The 22,353-nt window shown below is 36.6% G+C and overlaps 1 protein-coding gene across 4 annotated transcripts in view; it reads right to left on the bottom strand.

Moving 5' to 3' along the window:
- Positions 1-427: 427 nt before the first annotated feature.
- Positions 428-22,353, bottom strand: part of MAP2 (microtubule associated protein 2) — a 282,883-nt gene continuing 260,957 nt past the window's right edge. For all 4 annotated transcript variants that reach the window (XM_055089803.1, XM_055089812.1, XM_055089809.1 and 1 more), the window contains 5 exons: positions 21,516-21,856; positions 10,218-10,310; positions 8,173-8,254; positions 4,509-4,621; positions 428-4,289 (listed from right to left, as the gene is read on the bottom strand). In XM_055089803.1, coding sequence (XP_054945778.1) covers positions 4,074-4,289; positions 4,509-4,621; positions 8,173-8,254; positions 10,218-10,310; positions 21,516-21,856 — 845 coding nt within the window. In that variant the 3' untranslated portion in view covers positions 428-4,073. The remainder of the gene's footprint in view (positions 4,290-4,508; positions 4,622-8,172; positions 8,255-10,217; positions 10,311-21,515; positions 21,857-22,353) is intronic.

Genomic DNA, 22,353 nt, shown 5'->3' with positions numbered 1-22,353 from the left:
GCTGCTCCAAGGCACGTGGGATCTTTCCGGACCAGGGCTCAAACCCGTGTCTCTTGCATTGGCAGGCGGGCTCCCAACCACTGTGCCACCAGGGAAGCCCCAAGAAAGAGTCTAAATGACATTTTTTGAGTGCCTGGATACATCCTTGCCTGAGGCAGATACTCCTGCCTAGTTGGATACTTGAGCCAATAAATTTGCTTTTATGCTTAGGCCAATTCGAGTTTCTGTCACTTGCAACAGATAGCATCCTGCTAATACAGTAGTGATAGGGCCTGACACATAGTAGGCATTCAGCAGATATCTGTAGCCTTCTCTTCATAATTTTTCTTTGGTTGGATTGAGCAATTTATATTAGATTAGATTAGATCATATTATATTATATATCATGGTTTTTTCCAGAGAAGAAGAAACAATCTGAAACTATCAGTTAGGTGACAAGCAACTTTATTTTGCAAAACAATCACTATACAGCAACAAATACATTTTCAAATTTTGCTTGAAAAACATGAACTAACTACAACCAGCCATTGAAGAAATGCCTTTCTATGGTAACAGGCTCTAGAATTATCAGAAGAAAGAAACCCCCCACAGATTTGCAGCGGCATGTTGGAACCTTGGAATCCCAGCATACAGAGTATACTTTTTGTTGATTTTTTTTTTCTTTTTGCTAAAGTTGAAGTAGATCTTCATGATTGACATTTTAGGAGTCTAAAAATAAGCTGTTTCCTGCTAGGGACTTGGCCTCAACCTACATACCCAGGCTAAAAATCCTAGGTGTTAAAAAACAAACATCAATGCTGATTTTAGCACATCAGTCTTTGAAGGAATGTCTAGAATTTGCCTTTCCAAGCCATGGATCTATCTTTTCTGGCCACTTAGACCATGAATAGTTTATTTTCCTCCTTTCTGTGGCATGAAAAATAGGAGAAAATACTATACTTGCAGCTATGTCAGAATCAACCACATTGAGATTATTTCTTTAATAATATTGACATGATATTATATTTTGGCTGATGACCCCATTTCCTGCTCTATAACTATATGAGTGTGTGGAGAAGGTCAGCTACCATCAGTACATTTTTCCATTTAACCAAGTTCTCTCCTCAGCCTTCTTCAGCTATACCTAGTTAGTGTTACACAGGTGTCTTGCTTGTGGGTGGGATTTTAGCCCATCACCCTGCTGGAACTCAGCAGGAGAATCCAGAGAGAGTTGGTTCCTAAATGAACATGGCCTTCGAGACTCATCATGAACTCGGATCTCTCCTGCATCATTGTAACCTACCCAATTATTGGTTGCAGGTGACCCAGAGAGAGTGAGTGGGCCTTTTAACTCTTCACAGCTCTGGATTACTTGTTTCCTTAAACAGGTTCTCAAAGGCTAAAGCCAGAGAGAAACTGGCATTAATAGATCTAGAATTGGAACTATGAAGCCTTAGTTTCTAGATCAGCGTATGGATGTCCCCACAAGAGTGGTGTTCAAAAAGCTTAATTTGTGTCGTTAATCTTGAGTGTAAAGGCAAGATGGGTTCCACCCCTTAGCCCCATAAGAAGACATTTAGCCTGTGTTTCTTTCTTTTACTTGTACAAATTATCAGGTTCATTTTGTTAACTTTTTATAAAGAATTGTATTTCCATACAAAGCAAGGGCATGTATTCATTACAATTTTGCTGTGATTTGAAGTAAACATTCGTTTTAATGTCAAATCTAATAACTTGGTACTTTATATAATCTTTATTTTAGACATGTATTTGTAAGAAAAAATTTTAATATGTAGATCATGTTTACTTATTCATAATGCTTATAAAAAATTTAAACCAGCTTGAAAAAAAATACTTGTTTCACAGTTTAAAACTGTTCTAACCAGCTGTTAACTTCAGCTTTAATCACTATCTAACACTACCAAACACGTAAGAAAATACTGTAAGTCTCCACACTCCTATTCTTTCTTCTATTTTCTGGTGCATTTCAAGGGAAGCTGATGAATAAAATGCCCAGATGGGACAAGTCAAACCTCACAGCAATAATTAGGCAGAAAACAGACACATCCACAGTCCTAATCAGTCACTTCTAAATCTTTGTCCTATAAAATAACTGATCTATAGATAGTTTCAGAAATGTTTGCCTATGTAAAACCTCTTAGTTGAGAATGAATGGTGCACTTTTGCTCCTAGAGTTTCTTTTATGGAAGTCGCATTGGTTGTAATTTCCAACGGGCCATAAAATGGCACCCGCGTCTCTGTCTTTGCATCCCTTGGCTTCTTTCTTAGATGCTACTATACTAGCTTGTTGCCTCAGTCCATGTTCATCATTTCCTCCTTTATATTCGAGAACTGATTTGGCTCAAAGGAATCAAACGCCTACTGGACCATTTGCCTTTAACTGTTCAGATCCAGCCTACCATCCCTGAGCAAGAAAAAGAACAGATAAAATACTAAAAAGCATCCATCTAGCCTGGTAACCCACTGCCTTATTCAGGCTATTGACTATTTCATTGCTTATTCATAAATCTAAGATGAATGATTTGTAAAGTGAATTAATAGATTTATGATTTCTAGACCATATCTAAAGTCAGAATGGTATTAGCTACTGATAAATAATAGTGTTCCTTTACAGAGTACAATGTTGGAGTTATGAAAAAACTGATTTAGATATCTGCATCTCCAATGTTTTATAGCTATAGCTTCTCAAAATACTGTATTTCCCCCTTCTGATCAAGGGATCTTTGGGTATGGAGGTCAAACATTTTCTGTCAGATAATTTAATAAACAGGTACTATTTGGAAGAATGGGATAACATGCCCCCAAATCCCACTGTTAGTTTCAACTTTAGCAAATGGAAAAAAAAAAGAAAAAGAAATCTTAAGAAGTCTGTTTCATGAATGATTACAGGAATAAAACCCCAACTATCCTGTGATTCAAAATAAGATAAATCCATAATCTTACACCAACAATCTGTAAACCCTTTTATGTATAACTGGACCCACCCCCACAAACTCCATGTTGGTGAAAGCAAAGAAAAACAAATTTTTTCTAGCATCACGGGAGAGACTTGTATCTGGCACTAAAACAGGGTTACAGCTTTGAGTTGTTACAGAAAGCAACTTCATGCTAAAACTTTTTGTCTTTTTAAACTTTTTTTTAATAGGGAAAGAACCCTGCTAACACCTACTTTCACATACCTAAAACTGCAACACCAAAGGGTGCAGGAGACACAGATGCTGTGAATAAGGAAGTATAATATTCAAGTATATGAGGAAGTATCACAAATGGCCACAGAGAAATATATATATATTTATATCTATAATACTGTATCAAACAGATGGAAAGGGGGTGTGAAACTGGTAGTGTGTACACAAATCTAGCTGATCAACCAACGTTCTAATCAGACACGAGTCCACCCTAATGAAAGTGCTTCATTCCTAAGAGATGCACTTTATATCACTTCCTCAACCACAGCTCAAATGCTTCATAACTATTTCTTAATTAGTTAAATAATTTATTGGATTGACTTATACTCTGATATAATTATCCAGGTCCCAAATGTTAATAACTTAATTGAATCTTTCTTCCCATTTATACAAAATAACGCTTTAAAAAAAACTTATTTCTTACATGCTCTTCCCTTCCTGCAATCAGACTCCTTGATTTAATTTAACCTGTAATAAGTTACAATGGGCAGCTTTTTATCTTTTCACCCAGCAACAAAATAGTGAAATGAGCAGCTTGGATTTTAACAAGGCCTTTCAGGATGTAGTGGATAGCCTTCAGGCACATGAAAGGTAGAAATGCAATTTTTAAAATAATAATACTCCATGCAAAACAGAGCAGAGCAAAAATAACTGTCCAATTGTACTCATGTAAAGCCAGTATCTTCCTGTTACAAATGGAAATCAAGTCAAGTTCTGCATATACTATTCTTTTTTTTAATATAAAATTGTAACAATTACTACAGTTCGGGAATGAGATTATTTATTTTATGGTTTGTAAAGAATGAATATAACACCTGCTCAGAGCCCACTCCTGCCAAGAGCTCATGCCTAAATAGTATTACTTCAATGCTAAACGAGAAATATTCACAAGCCCTGCTTAGCGAGTGCGGCAGTGACATCCTCGGCCAGGGTGGCAAGCTGGGGGGATTCGAGCAGGTTGATGCTTCCAGAAGAGGAGACGTTGCTGAGTCGTCGTGGGGATGCCACGCTGGATCTGCCTGGGGACTGCGTAATGATCTCAGCCCCGTGGTCCACACGGGCCTTAGCATGCTCTCTGAAGTTCAACTTTTGGCTGTCAATCTGTTTAAGACAAGCATCAGTCCTCGTTAACTCAAGCATCTTAACTGTCGCTTAGCTCTTTCTCTATATCCCAGAGCTGATGTTCATGTCACTTCTATTCAGCTCTACCATCCCTACTTCTAGATGTCCAGGCCTTCAATTTGGGACCCATTTTGATGAAGAGTATTTCAGAAGGATTTTTTTTAAAAGGCAAGATCGGCTCACGATCTTGTTTCTTACCTTGACATTACCACCTCCAGGTACGTGGTGAGCATTGTCCAGTGAACCAACTTTAGCTTGGGCCTTTTCTTTGAAATCCAGTTTCACACTCTCAATTTTCACACGCCCACCACCTGTGTAGGAGAGGAGAAAGGCTTTTAAATGCCTTGCTAAAATTAAATCTTATATTTGTGGTGACTAGTTCCCCAAAATGATTATAGTAGGTAGACCATGGCAAACGACAAACTTAATGAACTCTACTATCCCTCCGACCATGGATGTGAAAGGAATCTTTTAGAATTTCTAGTCTATACCATTTTCCCCACACCATCTACGGTAGTGACATCCTTTTTGTACCATTACGTGGATTGCTCTACACGTTAATTCCTTTCTCTTCTACTCATGTCTAACCTAAAATATCAGAAGGGTTTTTCTTGTCTGTGTGATAAAAACTCTAAAAATAACACAATGAAAGTATCATATGTATCCTTTCTCAAACTTGGCACATTTAGTCTCTTATTTCTAAGGGAGCAAATTAAATTGCAATGAAGCTCTTCTTTATTTTTCTTAATGGTAATAGGTCACTTGTTCAAAGAACTATTAGGCTAGCAATGGAGTGCATGTGGGTAATATTACCATTTGTCAATTTTCAGCATTGAGAGCTTGACTGATGAAACTGGAGTCAGGGGCTAAGTTGCTTAAGAGCTTCCATTTTAATTAGCAGATGGAGGGATAGGAAGAGACTCTTAGGAGATCCCATTCTTTTCCAGATGCCATAGGACCAATGTGACTCTGACTTTGATCTGATAATACTGAGATGGAGTTTTGACCATGCCATTTCCTTAAATGCTAATTAGTCTGAAACTCGAGGATCTGCTGATAGATGAGAGCGCCATGAGCCACCCTTCTGTGGCACTCCCCATTTCTGCACACCTTTCTCAGGCTTATGAATGTAAGGAGTTCTACATTGAGTAGGTATCTGTCGTCCTTTAGCTTGTTCTTGAGCCTGTCTGCTGATGTCTTTGACCTGGAAGGAAGCTGGATTAGACACCTTTACCTGTCTCCACCTAAGAGATTAGCTTTGACTTGCATTATTAACTTGGTTTTGGCTCTATGCATTTTTTTGGAAGGCCAGTGGTAAGCCATGTGACCCACTACTATCATTGCATCTCTCTTGGGATTTTGATTTGGGAAAAATACCTGAGGGACTCTATGGAAACATGGAAAAGATTTTTCAATTTTGGACTCTTGCTGCTTATTTATCTCTGTAGATGAGAGAAAGGTCTGTTAAAACTTTACAGGTCTCTTAGGCCTGTGGTGTTTTTCTCATGTGATACCTGGACATTTATATTAACACCCAATTACCTGGCCAGGGGTCCCTTGAAATTGTATGGTGTTACTGGATTAAATTTTGAAGATTCATTCATTCTCCTCCTGAAGGCTTAGGATGTGCATGATGTTATTTAACTCATGCTTACTGAAGACATGTAGTTGTCCTTCCCTCAAAAGATGCATAACTGCAGGAGTGTTATCCTTCCAACATTTTACTTGGCCCCATGGGTCTCACTTGTTGGTTGTTACAGGATTAGTGTGATTCATAAAACATAATTATATTGGTTGGAGTCTGGAAGATGTTGAGCTTTCAGCTACATGAGATCAACTTTCTTAGGATCTTACTTTTCTATTTTTTGGTGGCCTCTGATAGAAATTGTCTTTTCAAGTTTTCTTTTATGGTTATATATTGTATCTATATAACCTTGTTAAAATTTTTTTGAACTGTATTTTGAGAGAGAGAGAAAAAAATAACAATGTAACATTGACCCAAAATATATTCAGAAAAGGAAGATTGAGAAGTCTATTTCTGTTGAAGTCCTACTAGGTATTTTTATGTAACTCTTAGAGAAGCCCATTTGAATTCAGACATCTCTGCTTTTGGTTCTGAAAAATTCTGGCCCCATCAGGAGCAGTAACTGCAGAAGACTATAATCCCGATCAAGCTTCATATGTCCCAAAGTGAAGTCCACACGACCGGATATTTCAATTTGTGGCTCCAGGTGTCAAATTGTTTCCTTTATTTTCTCCTTAGATATTCCACAATCCAAAGTAACTTTGTGAAAAGCTTGCTATTGTCAAGGATCATTGTGCTAATACATCTTTATGAACTTAGTCATCTGGTTCATTTATTACGAAGTAAGAGATAGATTTAGGAAAAGGTGGGAGTGAGTCCATGAAAATAGCCTTTTATGACCAGTAAAACATACACAGAATATTTTCTTATCTATATAAGATTTTTCTGTGCATCAAGACCCCAGGTGAGTTTAACTAAATGTATACTTACTGTCTGGAATGAAAGAATCCAATATTGTCTCTTGTATTCTGGAAGAAAGTAGGCAGTGTAGCCAAATACTTCTGTCATACTGTTGACACAGTACAAAGTCAACTAAATGTTTGTAGACTTAAGTAATAGATGGGGGTTTGTGAAGATACCCACATGGGAACATATCCCTGCTGTTTCCTAAATGACAGAGAGCTAATTCCAGGGTAGCAATTCTGAAACCAGGAATGGAGATTCCTTACTCGTAGTTTCTAACTCCTTGACTTGCCTTATGAACACCCTTTGACAAAGAGAAGCCCGATTTCTAGATATGTTTCCTATTCATTTACCTATTTCGAAACATATCCTATCTACCTTTGTTTTTCAACTAATAAATTCTTCTTAATAATCTCCTGGTCAGAAATCTCACTGGGCTCAATTGTTTTTATACCTTGTCTTGATAACATTTGAGACAATGATTAATGGGAATAACCTATTACCTGGTTTAATTAAGATGCCAAGCATAGATGGTTAAAACCAATTGCTTCCTCTTGTCCTTCAATGGTATATATAAACTGTGTCAAAATATTCTCAAGAAAATTTACAAATTTGACAGTTGTCCATTATTTACATATGCATGGAGGTGGTATTTAGCAAAAACATAATACATGATACTCAGAAAAAGTGACTCATAATACATTAGAGGGAATTAAAGAGGGAAAAATCCCCAGCAAGATGAGTAGAAATTCTACCTTAGAGCATCAGTCTTATGAGATGTTCTAGAAAAACAAGTCCATGGTCAAATAAGTTGGGGGAAACATTGCATTCTGAGGATTCACAATACTTATTGACCTGGATCTGAGAAATTCAGCAGAAAAGTTAATTTTTTCAGCTTTGCTTAAGCACAATCCTTTTTTCACATAATGTAGAAAAACAATTTCTTGAAAAATCTTTGGAAATGCTTCTTTCAGTGCATGTATTATGTATAAATACATGGCCCAATGTATTTTATAGACTATATATTTCCAACGAGCTCCAACATGCATGTTGAGTACACAGAGATGAACGCATCTCATGTACCTTTTTATTTATTTATTTTTATTTTTTGGTCTTTTTCTCCCTCTTTTTTTTTTGGACCTTTTAATTTTTAACATGTCCTATGATATGTGGCCTGTTTGTGGTAACTAAGTTTACTTGTCCAAGTGAAGATGCCTTGAAATTTCTAATTTAAATTTCTATTAATAAAAGCATGAAGTATCAGGATTTGGAAAAGTCCTTCCAATTAGATATTTCACAGCAACACAAATTTTGCTTGTCAATTTCTTGAATCCAATCTAATATCTCTCAGACTACTAAAAAGTACTGATTTACCTGGCCTGTGGCGGATGTTTTTCAGAGAGCCGCATTTGGATGTCACGTGGCTTAGGTCTATCTTCTTGGTGACAATCTGTACCTGTGTGAACCACATAAAATGTGCTTAAAATAGTTTAGACATAAACAACCCCCAAGATCATATGTCAAATCTAGAAACATATCCAAACTCACAACATACAACAACATATACACACAAATGGGAAAACACAATCTTCCATAGATCCTCCCACATGTTTGGTTGGAAAGAAAAACCAAAGTGAAGGAAAATCCTAGAATAGAAGATTATATTAGCAGAAAACAGATCATGCCACAAGGGGATAGAAACACCTGGATTCATAAGGCAAGCTTCCACCCAGAGAACGAAGCCACATCGTGTCAAACCTTTCCATAAGCAAAGAGCCAAGTGAAGAGAGAAATTATTCTTTAAAAAGTGATTTTTACATAAAAGTGACCAACTTTGCTCATAGAAACAAGAAGCCCAACACTGCTTTAAGATAACAAGAAGAAGAAAGCTCTAAACATGCTTTTCTAAAATACTTTTGTCATGTCTTGGCTAAATGGAATTTTTATTGCACACCAAATTATCAATATAAAATGACAGCAGTTTTACTTCTTTGTGTCTTATTGAAATTATTTCATCTCCCAATATTTGAAACAGTGCTTTCCAAGTGTGGTTCCTGGTCCATTTGCATCAGAAACACATGGGAATTACTTAATTGAACACTGGAAATGGCATCAGGGAATCTGCACATTTGAACAAGTGATTCTTCTCTAGGGGAAAATTTCAGACTACTGTTTTGGAGGTTGGACGTTCCCCTACTTAATTTAGAGATCATTAGTTATCTCAATTTATCCTTTTCCATGTAGGTGTTTTGACCGGCAGCACCCGTAGTAGAGGGCAGCTGGGTCTACCCTCTGATACCCTCAAATTATTTACTAGGGCCAAGATTGCTTCTGTGAGAGTACCACGTGGTGTGCGCTTACAGTCAGGGTAACAGGAAGGAGGGCAACCTTGTCAGTGTAAATGCTGAGCCTGAGGCTTAGCCCTGCACCCTGGAAAGAGCCCAGAAAACCTTGCTGTGGTCCTCCCACATGGCATATTTTCACGCCCAGTGGAGCTACTTTGAACATCAGGTGACAGCTCCTGCTAGAAGGCACTTGCTTGCCTCTCTTTTCACTGCTTGACTCCATCTCTGCCCAGTTGAGGAGCAAGGAACCGAGAGTTACTTGATAGGTGAGAATTCTGGATTTGATCATCTATAAATTACTTGAGTCACAGATGGCCAGAATCTGAAGTTTAGGTGACAGGATCTGTAGTATAGAGAGTCACCCAGTTCGCCTTTTTTGTTATTCTAATTTTACAAAGAACCATGCTTTCTTTAGCTTGAGTTTGCCTGTTTCAACTCTTCCTCAACTACATTTAAGAAACATGGATTCATCTTTCCCTTTCTCTCATAGGATATTATTTTCACTCAATTTAAGAGACAGGAAAAAATTCCATCAAGACAGAGTATACTGGGACTTGAATCTTTTCACTGAATTACAGATGAGCCATGCTTCACCAGTTTTGTATTATTCCAAATGATATCCCAACTCTCATGAATAATGAAGCACAAACTATTGACATTATACAGTTCGGGTACTTTCAAGTACATCAGTCTTTGCCTCAAGAGTAACTTAAATGGAGCTAGAAAAGTGTGTGCACAGCTGACTTTTGCAGGGGAGTAGAGACAGCATGAGAAAATACCTTGAAGCCAAAGGCCAGCAAACAAATTGGCAAGTGAAGTGGGTTTTCCATCTCCCCGAAAACCATGGTGTACCCCATTACAAAAGCAAGAAATTTGCCAGTGAGCTTAGAGGGAAGGATGGGAAGGCCATCACCAAAAATGCAAGGCTGACAAGCTCCCAAACCAGGGGGACGTGTGGAGCAGCAACAAGAAGAGGGGAGTATGTTGGGAGGGAGGCAGGAAAGGAGACAAAGTGCCTGCTGTGCAGATGGCTCCACACAATCAGGACGGCTCCTAACAGAAGCTTCTACTTACATGTCCGCCCCCAGCAGAATGTTTGATGTTATCCTTGGAACCACATCTGGACTGAACCTTGCTAAAATCAATCTTCTTGTTTAAAATCCTAACCTAAAAGGAATTGGAAGTAACTTCACTGTGCATTCTTCTTTCAATATGCTGGGTATAGGGAACCAAAAATGGGTAGCACCAAAGAGGCTCCAAACTCCCTTCCACCTACGTCATCATTTAAGAGAAAAGACTAACCCTGAAACTGAAGAGCAGGTCTATCATATGAATATGAGCCCCTTTTCTCCTGCACCCCCAAGGGCCAAATGCTTGAGAGCCTTAGATATCCCAGCTGTAGGCTGCTGTAATCTGGAAACAATATAGGAAAAGAAAAATAAAACTTGAATTATCTGTGAGGAGGAGGCTTCTGATATTGTGGGCCACGCTGGGACTCAGGTCCACTCTATGGAAGGTCCAATAGTGTAGTTCAGCCCAGGATCCTGAAGGATACACCAGTGCCCCCTCCTCCCCATTAATCCCTAAAGCGTCACCCATCACAATTGTGAATCACCTGGTACCCTTGACTTGACTATGATTGGTCCACATAGAACAGGTGAGGTTCACATTGGTCTGGCTAATGCTACAGGTGAGGGTTCTCATTCATCCAGGGGAAGAAGCCCTGGTTTCCCAAGACGGTCAACACGGAGGCTCTGGGCCTCCTCTGCTGAAAGGATTTATGATTCCCTTGCTGGTTTGGCTTGGTAGCCTTTTGCAAGGCCTCTCTCTGACAACTGCTCCTAAATAGCCATTATTCTTGGATTTGGTGTGAAAGCATTATTTCCATTTTTAGAGGGGAGAAAACCAAGGACCATTAGCTAGCTGACTTGTACTGAGTCATGAACAGGTAGTCCAGGCCTTGGTTGGGCCCAACAGATTTGAGGTTAGGTGTTCTATTTCTATTTTCAGGAAGTCCAGTACTCACCTTGAAGGCAATAGCAAATCCAGGTAATAGCAACTCCAGATCTGGAAAGATATTACTCTGGTGTAATGTAATGTGCAAAGTAATAACTCTTGTAGCTTCTTTCATGTGTTTTTGAATTGTGCATGTTTTGGAGGGCCAACAAGCAATGTAAGAATGGAAGGAAAGGTTTATTTTTGTTTGTTTTATTTTACTTTGGCTACAACTACCCCCACAATAGCTAAAGGGAAATCACGTATTTAGTGCTTTAGGGGACAATTTATCCTCTTATATATGAAAAAAAAAAGCTTAATAAAATTACCCTAGATATATAGCTGTCTCTAAGAATGGTATCACATCTCTTGGTATTTGCAAAAAAGAGTAAAAAATTCAAGAGCACGTTGAATCCTGACTATTTTTAACTAGACAAAGCTTAAATTGCAGCATCTGCCTGACACTGACAAGATAGCTTGTTCCTTATAGGGAAGTATCATTGACAGCTCTCATCGGCAGCCCAAGGGAAGGACCTCTCGTCAAAATCTGAATTCAGAAGACATGATGATTGGGCCACTCTCTAGGGCACAATAAAAATTCCTATTAAAAAACGGGGGCTATCACAGAGTCTGTATCTAACCATATGTGTAGTTGCACTGTAAGAGTTTCACATAAATTGTAGATGCAGATAATGAAGTCAATAAGGGCCACTACATTTCAAACCTCACAGGTAAGTTATTTTTAGAAAGCAAATAATTTTGATTTCTTATTTCTAATAATAATACTTTAAATTATTCTCCATAAGGATCTATTTATTTTGGCAATGAAATAGAATTCATCTAAGCCATTTTTCTAATCCTTGGGGATATTCAGAGTCTCATATTTCATTTACAAATTTTAATTTAGAGATCATAAGGGTACCAATCAAGTGACTCATTACCAAGTGATCAAAAGCCAAATGTTAAATCTGACTCATTTGTTGCAAAAATGGAAATTCCAAATTCAGTTACATAAATTTGTTTGACTCTAACTTTTAATCAATTGTTTGACAATTTTTATGATTTCCAAAACAAATGATTCAAACCCAAAGGGGACACATTGCCTGCATTATTTAGAGATGATTCAAATCTTAAATTCTAAAACTCCAAGGCCAACTTCAAAGTTGATTTTCCCGAGAATCATAGATTTTCTAGTGAAAAAACTAGCTGGCCTTTTTTGATGGTAGACTATATTAACCCACGTTTGCTCAATTTGACATGCATTAATAGCACATTCTTTACATATTTCCATAATTGCAAAAACTTCATGGTATATTGCTTTTGTCTAAAATGAGGCAAAGTATGACATTCATTTTGCTTAATGGTTGAGTGGACAGAAATAAAACCACTCTGGGCAGTGAATGTTTGATGTTCAGTAAGTTTTACACTCTAGCTTGACAACTTGTATCTGATCCATGTGACTCACATTTATGCCTTAGCAAAATTACAAAATACTTCATGCCAAGTATCTCTAGGATCGTTGGCAAATAACACCTTAGAGAGTTAATTCCACAAATACAGGCAGTCCTTAGAAACCATCCCATAAAATAGAAAAATAGATGACTGCTGTGAAGGATAAGGCTTTATTTCAGGTTAGTTTTTTTATCAGAGAGTTGAGTTTAACTTTCTGTTCTCTGTGGATAGATTGAAATAAAAACTACTTTCTTTGGGAAGAAATTTTCATTGGACCTTTGTTTTCCTAAAGCCTATGTCAAGAAAAATTATTTTAACATCTTAGAGACTGCCTAGAAAAAATATAATGAACTTCTATTTTACAAATGAACTAATTTTGTATTTAAATGATATGAAGGAAAAATTATTTGAATAATCATTATCCAACATTAACTCTAAATCACACTTTAATCTTTGTTAATGTTTTTCAACAAAATTTTTACTTGCTCTATTAATACAAAGAATATGACAACCTTTCCTTCTGCATACTTCATAGTGGAAGTGAAATGTATTATTGTATCAGTCAACTGGATCATCCTCCTAAAACTCTGCCTTATTCAAAATTCTACCAAACTCCCTATTTACTATTAAAGGCAACAAAACTTTTAGCCAGGCAACCAGGGTTTGTAGCAATTCTGATTTTTGAGTCCTCTCTTAATACTTTACATTTCATCCAGACTATATTCTAGTCCATATTAAGGGCCTTGTTACATTTTCAGGTTCACCCCCATGCTTTCTTCATGTTATTATCTCTTGACAGAATGCCCTCTTTCCAAGTTTAGTCTGTAACAGATCATCCTTCAAGGCTCAGCCAAATGAGTCCCTCGAAGTCGGAGGCTGGCAAAAAAAGGATTTTATTCTCATGGCATACATTGATTACTTGTACACACACACCACTGATTTTTCATTCATATAAGGGTCTTATAAGCATGAAGAGTTATAAAGAATAGGTTAATGTAATCGAATAATTAATCAGTTATTTAATTTTAATTTAAATTAATTCTATGTATTCCTCCTCCACAATGCTAGGAAAGAACAGAATAGTTACTTTCTGGATATTCTTTTTTTTTTTTGTGCTAGGCGGGCCTCTCACTGTTGTGGCCTCTCCCGTTGCGGAGCACAGGCTCCGGACGCGCAGGCCCAGCGGCCATGGCTCACGGGCCCAGCCGCTCCGCGGCATGTGGGATCCTCCGAACCGGGGCACGAACCCGTGTCCCCTGCATCGGCAGGCGGACTCTCAACCACTGCGCCACCAGGGAAGCCCTGGATATTCTTGATGTGACTCTAGTTGAATTTTACCGTAATGGTTCAATTGAAGTGATCTGCCACTGTACTCTCTCTGCATGTAAGTTTAATTGCTCCTTTAGAGAAATGAGCTTTTTGTTTTCCGCCCCAATATGGGGTTACTCTAAGAAAGGGCAGGAATACAAAATGCAGGCTATGCCTGTAGACAGGAAAAGATCTCTCTTACTAGAGATTAGTTGGAAATATGAAACATGAAAAATGAAAGAAACTACAATCTTAACAAAGTTCTTAGTAAAACAGTTTATAAACCAGAGGCATTAATCACAGTGTCAACTTGGATTTCTTGAGCAACAGAAACTTGATCTTTTTGACACTCTCTGCTGCTGCTTATTTAAGTAAAAATATCCCCATGTCAGCTCAAGATAGCAAGATATGGAAAGTAACTGGGAGTCCAAAAGTTTGGATTCTGTTCTCAGCTCCTTTACAATCTGGTACTAGGTCTTTCAGGTATCTTCTAGGTATGAAACTCAGTTACAAGAAATTTCTTTCTTTCTCCATCCAAGGTTGTCTTAGAAAGAAATTTTTTTTTGAAAGGTAGTGGACAGTGACACTCAACTGACTTCCCTTCAACTTTATAGGGGATTAAGCTTTTCCTTTGGGTTTGCATCATTTCTCAGGAATGCTTATGAAGCCTTTCTTTATCCCTGCATTACAAAAACACTTTTCTGTCTTTCTCAAAAGTATTTCCTATTCCATAATATTCAATTTTAATGAAAACTATTTAGCCTCTATAGAGTCCAGAGGTATCATATATTAAAACAAAAATATTATTATGTCATATATTCCTGAAGATTGAAAGTTCTCTGGAACAGATTATGTTCATCAAATATTCATCTGTTAACAACCCTGTGCTCTGGTCAAAATGCATACAGGTATACAAACATTATAGTCCATTCTGAATTTTAATTAACTCTACCAACACTGATCAATAACTTCTTCAAAACTAAGTATATAAATATAAACAATAAGTATATTTCAATACACATTTAAATAGAAATAATAGTTTATGTCAAAACATACAATTTCACAGATGTCTACGGAAAAGAATATGGAAGAGGGCCTATTAAGGCATCAGCCCAATTTTCCTGTGCAGACTGTCAAAAAGCACAGAAGGTAAAACCTTGTTGAGAAACCTTGGGGTGAATGCATAATGCTGAAAAATTTGGAAAGAACTTTTTGGTGAAACAGATATTGAGTTTAGCCATTAGAACCACTGTTAAATATTTTAAGCGGTCTGTCCATGGGCACTGGAAGGAAAGTTATGAATATAGCAGTCATTGTGACTCATGAAAATTAACAGATAATGAGCCTTATCAAGTTCATATGCCAAAATCTTGACATTACATTTTTTTCTTTAGTTTAAAATTTTAAGATATTTTAAGGAATACTGGACCAAGTTGGTAAGAAAGTAACTTTTTGAGAGTCTGTTCAGTTGTTTGAAAACAACCTGAGATTCAATGCTGTTCCCATGTTCTTGCTTGGTTTGTAAATGAACAGCAAACAAAGAGAGACTCTACAGGCTGCAACTTTGTAAACCCAAAGTAATCATTTTTCCATAGTTTTTAATAATTAATATTTATGAAGCTTACCTCAATAACTTTTGATTACCTTAGAAAAGATACTTGAATTACAGTTATAAAATTTTATTGCATAAAGACAGGGTCCCTGATCTCAAGGAGCTTTCATTTTGAGATAATGATGAATTTGATAGCAAAAAAAATGCCTTGTAATGTATTTTGGTGAACAGTTTTTCTTCATGCTGGGTTGTATTTTACAGTTAATGGGGTATTTTATTACACTTCTTATTTAGCATTTATTTGGAGGCCTAAGGAGATGGAAAGAATGGCTTGGAAAAAACTTAAAATTAAATAAAGGCAGGGCACTAGGGGAGGACTAGAAAAAACAAACAAACAAACACTCTTTTTCCGCCTCGATTGTAGAGGCCAGTGGATGTTATTGTCATCCATTCCCCTTTTATCGTATAGTGCCCAGCACAGTCTTTGTCAATGATGAAAGAATAAATATACAAATGAGAAAAAAGATCTAAATAAGCTTCAGTCTTTCTCTTTTTTTATAAAATTTATAATTTGTAAATTTGCCTATATATTAATAGCACTCAGTAGACCTTCACAGTGGTGACCAACATAATTTTATATAATGAGAAAAAAATCCTGTTTTACTATAACTTATCAGTTGCCTCCAGAATTAATTCCATTTTTTCATTTGAATGTAAAATTGAAAGCAACTCATTCAAGTTAGCAAGTGAAAGGCCAAAAAAGTCTCAGGATAATGCCTAAAACTTTATAAGAAAATATAAAAAAGATTCCACTCTACATTTCACACATCTCATTCTCTCCTTCCTCTTTCCCATTGCTCCCCCTTCCTCAATTACACTCCTATTTCAGAAACACTGCTTTTTCACTCAACTTCAGCTGGCCCTTTGTGGCACAAATATTTATGGAGTCTATTAGAGTACCTAAATGAATGTTTTTTGATGAGCTTCAATGCAAAAACACTGTAGAACCATGGATCTGAGAGCTTAAAGTATCCACATAGTCTATTTAAATGAGGTGGTGCTATATACAGAAACAAGTATTATTTTTTTGATTCTATCCTACAAATAAGAAAGTCGAGGGCTTCCCTGGTGGCGCAGTGGTTAAGAATCCACCTGTCAATGCAGGGGACACGGGTTCGAGCCCTGGTCCGGGAAGGTCCCACATGCCGCGGTGCAACAAAGCCCGTGCACCACAACTACTGAGCCTGCGTGCGCTCTAGAGCCCACGAGCCACAACTACTGAAGCCCGCGCGCCTAGAGCCCCTGCTCCACGACAAGAGAAGCCACCGCAATGAGAAGCCTGTGCACTGCAACTAGAGAAAGCCCATGCACAGCAACGAGGAACCAACGCAGCCAAAAATAAAATAAATAAATAATTAAAAAAAAATAATAATACGCTATAAAAAAAAAGTCGAGGACTAGAGAGGTCAGTATCTAAGGTCACACAATAATTTAGCAAAAATGCTGGACCAAGAACTCAGCTCTTACATTCTGATCCAATATTCTCTCAGCCAAAATTCACTGTGGTCCCAGCGTGGGGTGTTTCTTTGGGTAATAACTGTAACAGCTTTAGGCAGTCACACTCATTCAACAAGTCACTAGAAAGAACGCATCTCTCGATGCATATAGTATACTACATTCATTCAACTTTCACTCAACAAATATGCCAAATACCTACCATATACTGAACACTGAGGACAAAACAGACCTTATCCCTGATTTTACGGAGCTTATGGTCTAGTAGGTGAGACAAGATAGACATTAAATAATCAATTATACAATGGAATGTATAAATAAGGTGAGAAGCCCTGGCTACAGTATCGAAAGTATATCAGATAGAGAAAAGAACAGAAATATTCTACTCAATATTCTGTAATAACCTATATGGGAAAAGAATCTGAAAAAAATGGATATATGTATATGTATAACTGAATCACCTTGCTGTACACCTGCTACTCAGACAACATTGTAAATCAACTATACTCCAATATAAAATAAAAATTTAAAAAAAGAGAGAAAAGAACAGATGAAGGGAGACTAGTTAACAACTATTGCAGTGATATCAACAAGAGATAACATATCCTGTGCTAGGGTGGTGGAGAGTGGACTGAAAGAAACGGGTAGAATAAGTGCTGTTTGGGGCACAAAATCATTGCACCTAAAGATGGCCAGGATATGGAATGAAGGAAAGGGAGATGAAAAGAAAACTCTTTGTTCTGATTTGTGAAACCACCTCATTAGTAACTTTCAACTATCACAAGGTGCTTTGTATACTGATCTTCATAAAGCTGACGGAGAAAAAACAAGAAACCTGTCAAAACATGTAGGAGTATTCCATATAAATCAAAGTGCCTATAAAAAAAATCTGATCCACAGATAGAAAAAGTACCATTCATTGAGTTGTTGCTAAAATTTTTTATGCCACACATTTAGAGAAATTGTTTATTTTCTTATCTTTGTTTAAATCAAGCAGCCTAGTCCTTAAAAAGCTAACACTATTTATTCTAAAATTTAGCTTTATATTTAATGTAGATTAGGGAGCTAGGTACATTGAGATAGTTTTAAATTAATACACTTAAGAAGATAGCTTTACCTATGCCTTGAGTTAAATCAACCAAGCTTACTATCTGTAGTGAATCCGAGATTGCATATGTTCTTTACAGTAGAATGAATTTATATTTTAGCTGAAAAGATTAACTTTATTGCTTTCTGTAAAGCTCCTCATATCTTCAGCTACCTTATCTATGCCATTAGGCATTGATTTGCCTCACTGAACTGAGCCCTGAGCTGAGCCTCTTTGCCAATAGAAAATTGGACTTCAACAGAAGAGATAATAGCCATAAACACAAAACTTATACATATGGAAGAGCAATAAATGTTCAAAATGGGACAAATAATAAAGCTTCCCAACTTGGAAAGTTGTTGAATTCCTAAGACACTATATCTTTCATTATACATTTCCTCTCACTAATAGTAGTGATTGCACAAACTTTAAAACAACAATAATAAAGCTTTTAAAATTAAATTATTTACATACAATTAAACCACTCTGAATTTTATGACAATAGAGTCTGTGCAGATGGTTTGAATTAATTAAATTAAGGTTACATCTACCAATTTACTCCCATCTTCACCAATAAGAGTTGTGTGACTTTTTTTCTCAATAACTATACATGACTTATGTCTATTACAAAACTGGGCTACCTACAGAAGGTATCAATATTGTCTTGGTCCTCTTCAGTGATTCTGGGTTGTTCACTATCCACTCAAATATCCTAGTATATACAATTACTATTGGGAACAACATGCCACTGGCTTCAATTTCCCCAACAGGGTGCATTTATGGATTCTCTGTCAGATAACAAAGGTCTTTAGCATATCATCTTGCCAATTTCTAAGAAGCTTTAACATAAAAATTTCTCTTAGTCATTTTATAAAGTTGAACCTTCAAAATCCAATCAAAATCCCCAGTTTAACATGTACATAAAAAGACCCTTTCCTCACTCCCTGTATTTGAGAAGATCATACATTATAAGGAGGCTTTTAGGGGGATAGTGTTAAAATGTTGAGTGAAATACTTTTCCTACAAAAACAGTTCAACTGTAGTGCATCTCAATTTCCCAATTCATTTTCCTGTCCAATTTAAATGCATTGATGCCATCTATCACAAAATAGAAGGCAAATATGTTCCCTCCATCTATTTCTTATCTTGGTGAGGAAATAGCTCCTGCTTCTCCAACAAAAGTCACTTTATAACTCCACTGTTGTAGATTTTTTCCAAGTCATCTGAAGATGCAGTAGGATAATTTTGCATCAGGTTACTACTTGCCTCATGGAAGAAGAGATTTTCTTCAAATGACATGATGATTTGAGGCTATTTTTGTTCCTTCTGTAATTTTTTGTGTCATATATCTTTACTAACCCTTAATTACCATAATCTCTAGGGCAGCATTAGTTCAGCTCAAACGAGTGAGACATCTTTATATCAATTTTATCAATTAACAAATATAGTAGAAGTCAATTAAAATTAGACATAGAAATATTCACAGCCAGATATCATAATGAAGTAGAAAGAGAAAATAAATAAGTTTTCATATTTTGGGCTTCGTTTAACTTAATGATTCTAGCAAAGCTGAGGCCAAAACAACTTTTTGTCTATCTTGAAAAGTCCTTTGAATAAAATCATTTATTGTCAAATTATATCAATAATTATTCCCTTTTTATTAGATTTTCTTTTTAGTTTCAATAAAATATCTTTGGGGTACTTAATATTCCCTTGTGATTCTAAGAAGAAACAGGTTCTTTTAAGTATCAATATTTTCCAGAAGATAAGCAAGTAAACCTCGCATTTAGTTAAGAAGAATACCAGGACACTGGGATATTTATAAAAAGAGAATTGATTTTAAATACACATGATAATTACTCTATTTCAGGGGGTAGCTCAAAAGAGCTAAAATAATAAACTTGCAAATTGGTACTAAATTTATTTTATTCAACTTACTCTTTTCAATTATTTATGTATAAATATAAAAATAATATGACATTTGGATATTTCCAAAAGTCTCAAAATATTTCCTTCTCTTGGATGTGCAAAACTATGATAAAGGAAAGAGTATGAGATTTTTCGAATTACAGGCTTAAACTTGGTAGAACTATTTTTGTTTTATGCTTAAAAAGGGTTTCTTGTAGCTCATATTTTAATAATATTTTTCTATGAAAAAGCATCTTTCTGTGACTATATTATTACAGAATGTTATAGTTGTTCTGAAAATGGCATACTGAGTCCTTCGTCCCTTCTTTGGTTGATTTTTGCTTAACTCTTTGGACGTTCTTGAACAGAATCACAATGAGAAAGCAAAGAAGTCTGCTGCTAAAGGAAGAAGCAATATTAAATTTTTGTTTCAACACTGAGTAGGAGTCTTCGACAGCATCACGTTTTGGAAAGACATTTCTTCTAAACCTGCTGAAAATACATTTTGTTTGGCATGAGAGAGGGATACCAGAAATCAGTGGCAGGAAATATAAGAGATAAGAAAAAGAGTGGAAGAAAATAATATTGAGGTTAAAAAGAAAAGCTTTTTTGGTATATTGAAAGGGCATTACAAGTTTGCTAAGGTATAAAGGAAATTATTGCTTTCTCTCTTCTTTCACTAATGGATGGATGTTTTACCTCTTCATTGACAATAAAAGTCAAACTATGGGTATATCAGTATCACAAGGGAAATATTAAATAATATTTGTATTATCTCCTATCCAGGCTGATTGCTTTGTCCAAACACATAGTGTAAAAGCAAGGTTCAGGTTAAGGTAGAACTCAAAGCCCTCTGGTTGGAAAAAAATGTGAATGTTTGCTCTGAAGCTGAAGTTAAGAGTTAGTAGGTAGAATTTACTAAGAACCCTCTTCAATACAATTAATCTGAAATAGATTTTCCAATAGAACCATATAGAACTGTCTATTAATTATCAACATGAATATTTGCCCTTTGCAATGTTTCGGCAATAGCAGCCAGAGAAGAAACTTGGGGAACCATGCTCTGATTTGGAATGAACATGGGAAAATGGTAGAAGATGTCATAGGAAATCCTTGGGGAGAAGGAAGGAGATAAAAGTGGAATTACTAAAAGATGGTCAAAGGAACTCACAGTCAGGATCTAAAACAGATCACTCAAATTCATATCAGAAATGTAACTTTAATCTCTTAAGTTAAAATACACAAGGCAATGGAGATACATTTAGAAAAGATCTGTTAGGTAGTCAACTAAAAGATTCTCTTATATGGTTAAATCAATTTTTATCTAGTAATAAGCACAAGGAATGGACATGCCATATGATTTCCATCATATTTCATAAGCTACCTTTCTCAGATAAGATCCATACTCTCAGCAATAAATCATAACCTGTAACGCTTTAAAACCTCCATCTCCCTTTTGTTTTAAGAACCGTTAGCCTATAGTATGAGGATGGCAACATAATAAGTAACGGGATTTTACTTTGGCAGCAAATACGTGTGTTCATGTGATTCTTACCTGCCCCCCTTTAGGCTGGTATTTGATGTTGTCTGTCGATCCAATTTTGGATTTGACATTCTTCAGGTCTGGCAGTGGTTGGTTGATAAGCCGAAGTTGCTTGGGAGTAGCAGGAGATTTTGGAGGCGTGCGTATAATGGCAACTTTCTTCTCACTGGGCACCAAGATGGCAGACTTGGGGGTTCCTGGTGTGTGAGGGGTCCTGGGGTAACTAGGGGTTCCAGGAGTGCCCGGTGTGCGTGAAGAATAGCTTGGTGGGGTACCAGGAGTGATGGCGGTTGATCCGGGGGTAGTGGGTGTTGAAGTGCCACTTTTTCCTGCTCTGCGAATTGGCTCTGACCCTATATTAACAAACAAAACAGAACCCAAACCACAGTGTCAGAAAGTTCTCCAGGAGACACCTCCCTTCCCATCCATTGTTAGAACTCATAATTCATTAAATTTCTAAAGGGTTTAGAATATTTATGAATTACAACAATGCTCGAAAAGGTGAGAACCTCCTATTTTTAGGCCCATAAACTGGTGACATTCTTTTGATTCTATCAATGTGAAGATAATACTTGGGTTTTCCTGATTTATTCTTAATTCTCATTATGAATGTGTCAAAAGTATTTTCTTCTTGTGTGATCATTTAGGCATATGGATCTGCCTTTAGTTGGAAAGAGAGTCTGCACTTAACATTCTTTGTGGGCTCATATTTACCGAAGAGTCCTTGAATGACATGCAGACCACTCGTTCTTTTGTGTAGTAAGTTTATTCTGAGATCCAGGCGGATACACAACATAAAATTGTACATTTAGATCACATGCTTTTGGCCTGCATAGAAAATTATTTAACT

This window comes from Physeter macrocephalus, chromosome 2 (assembly GCF_002837175.3).
Source record: "Physeter macrocephalus isolate SW-GA chromosome 2, ASM283717v5, whole genome shotgun sequence".
NCBI lineage: Eukaryota > Metazoa > Chordata > Mammalia > Artiodactyla > Physeteridae > Physeter > Physeter macrocephalus.
Note: the sequence above shows the minus strand (reverse complement) of the source record. Positions and strands in the feature narration are given on the sequence as shown.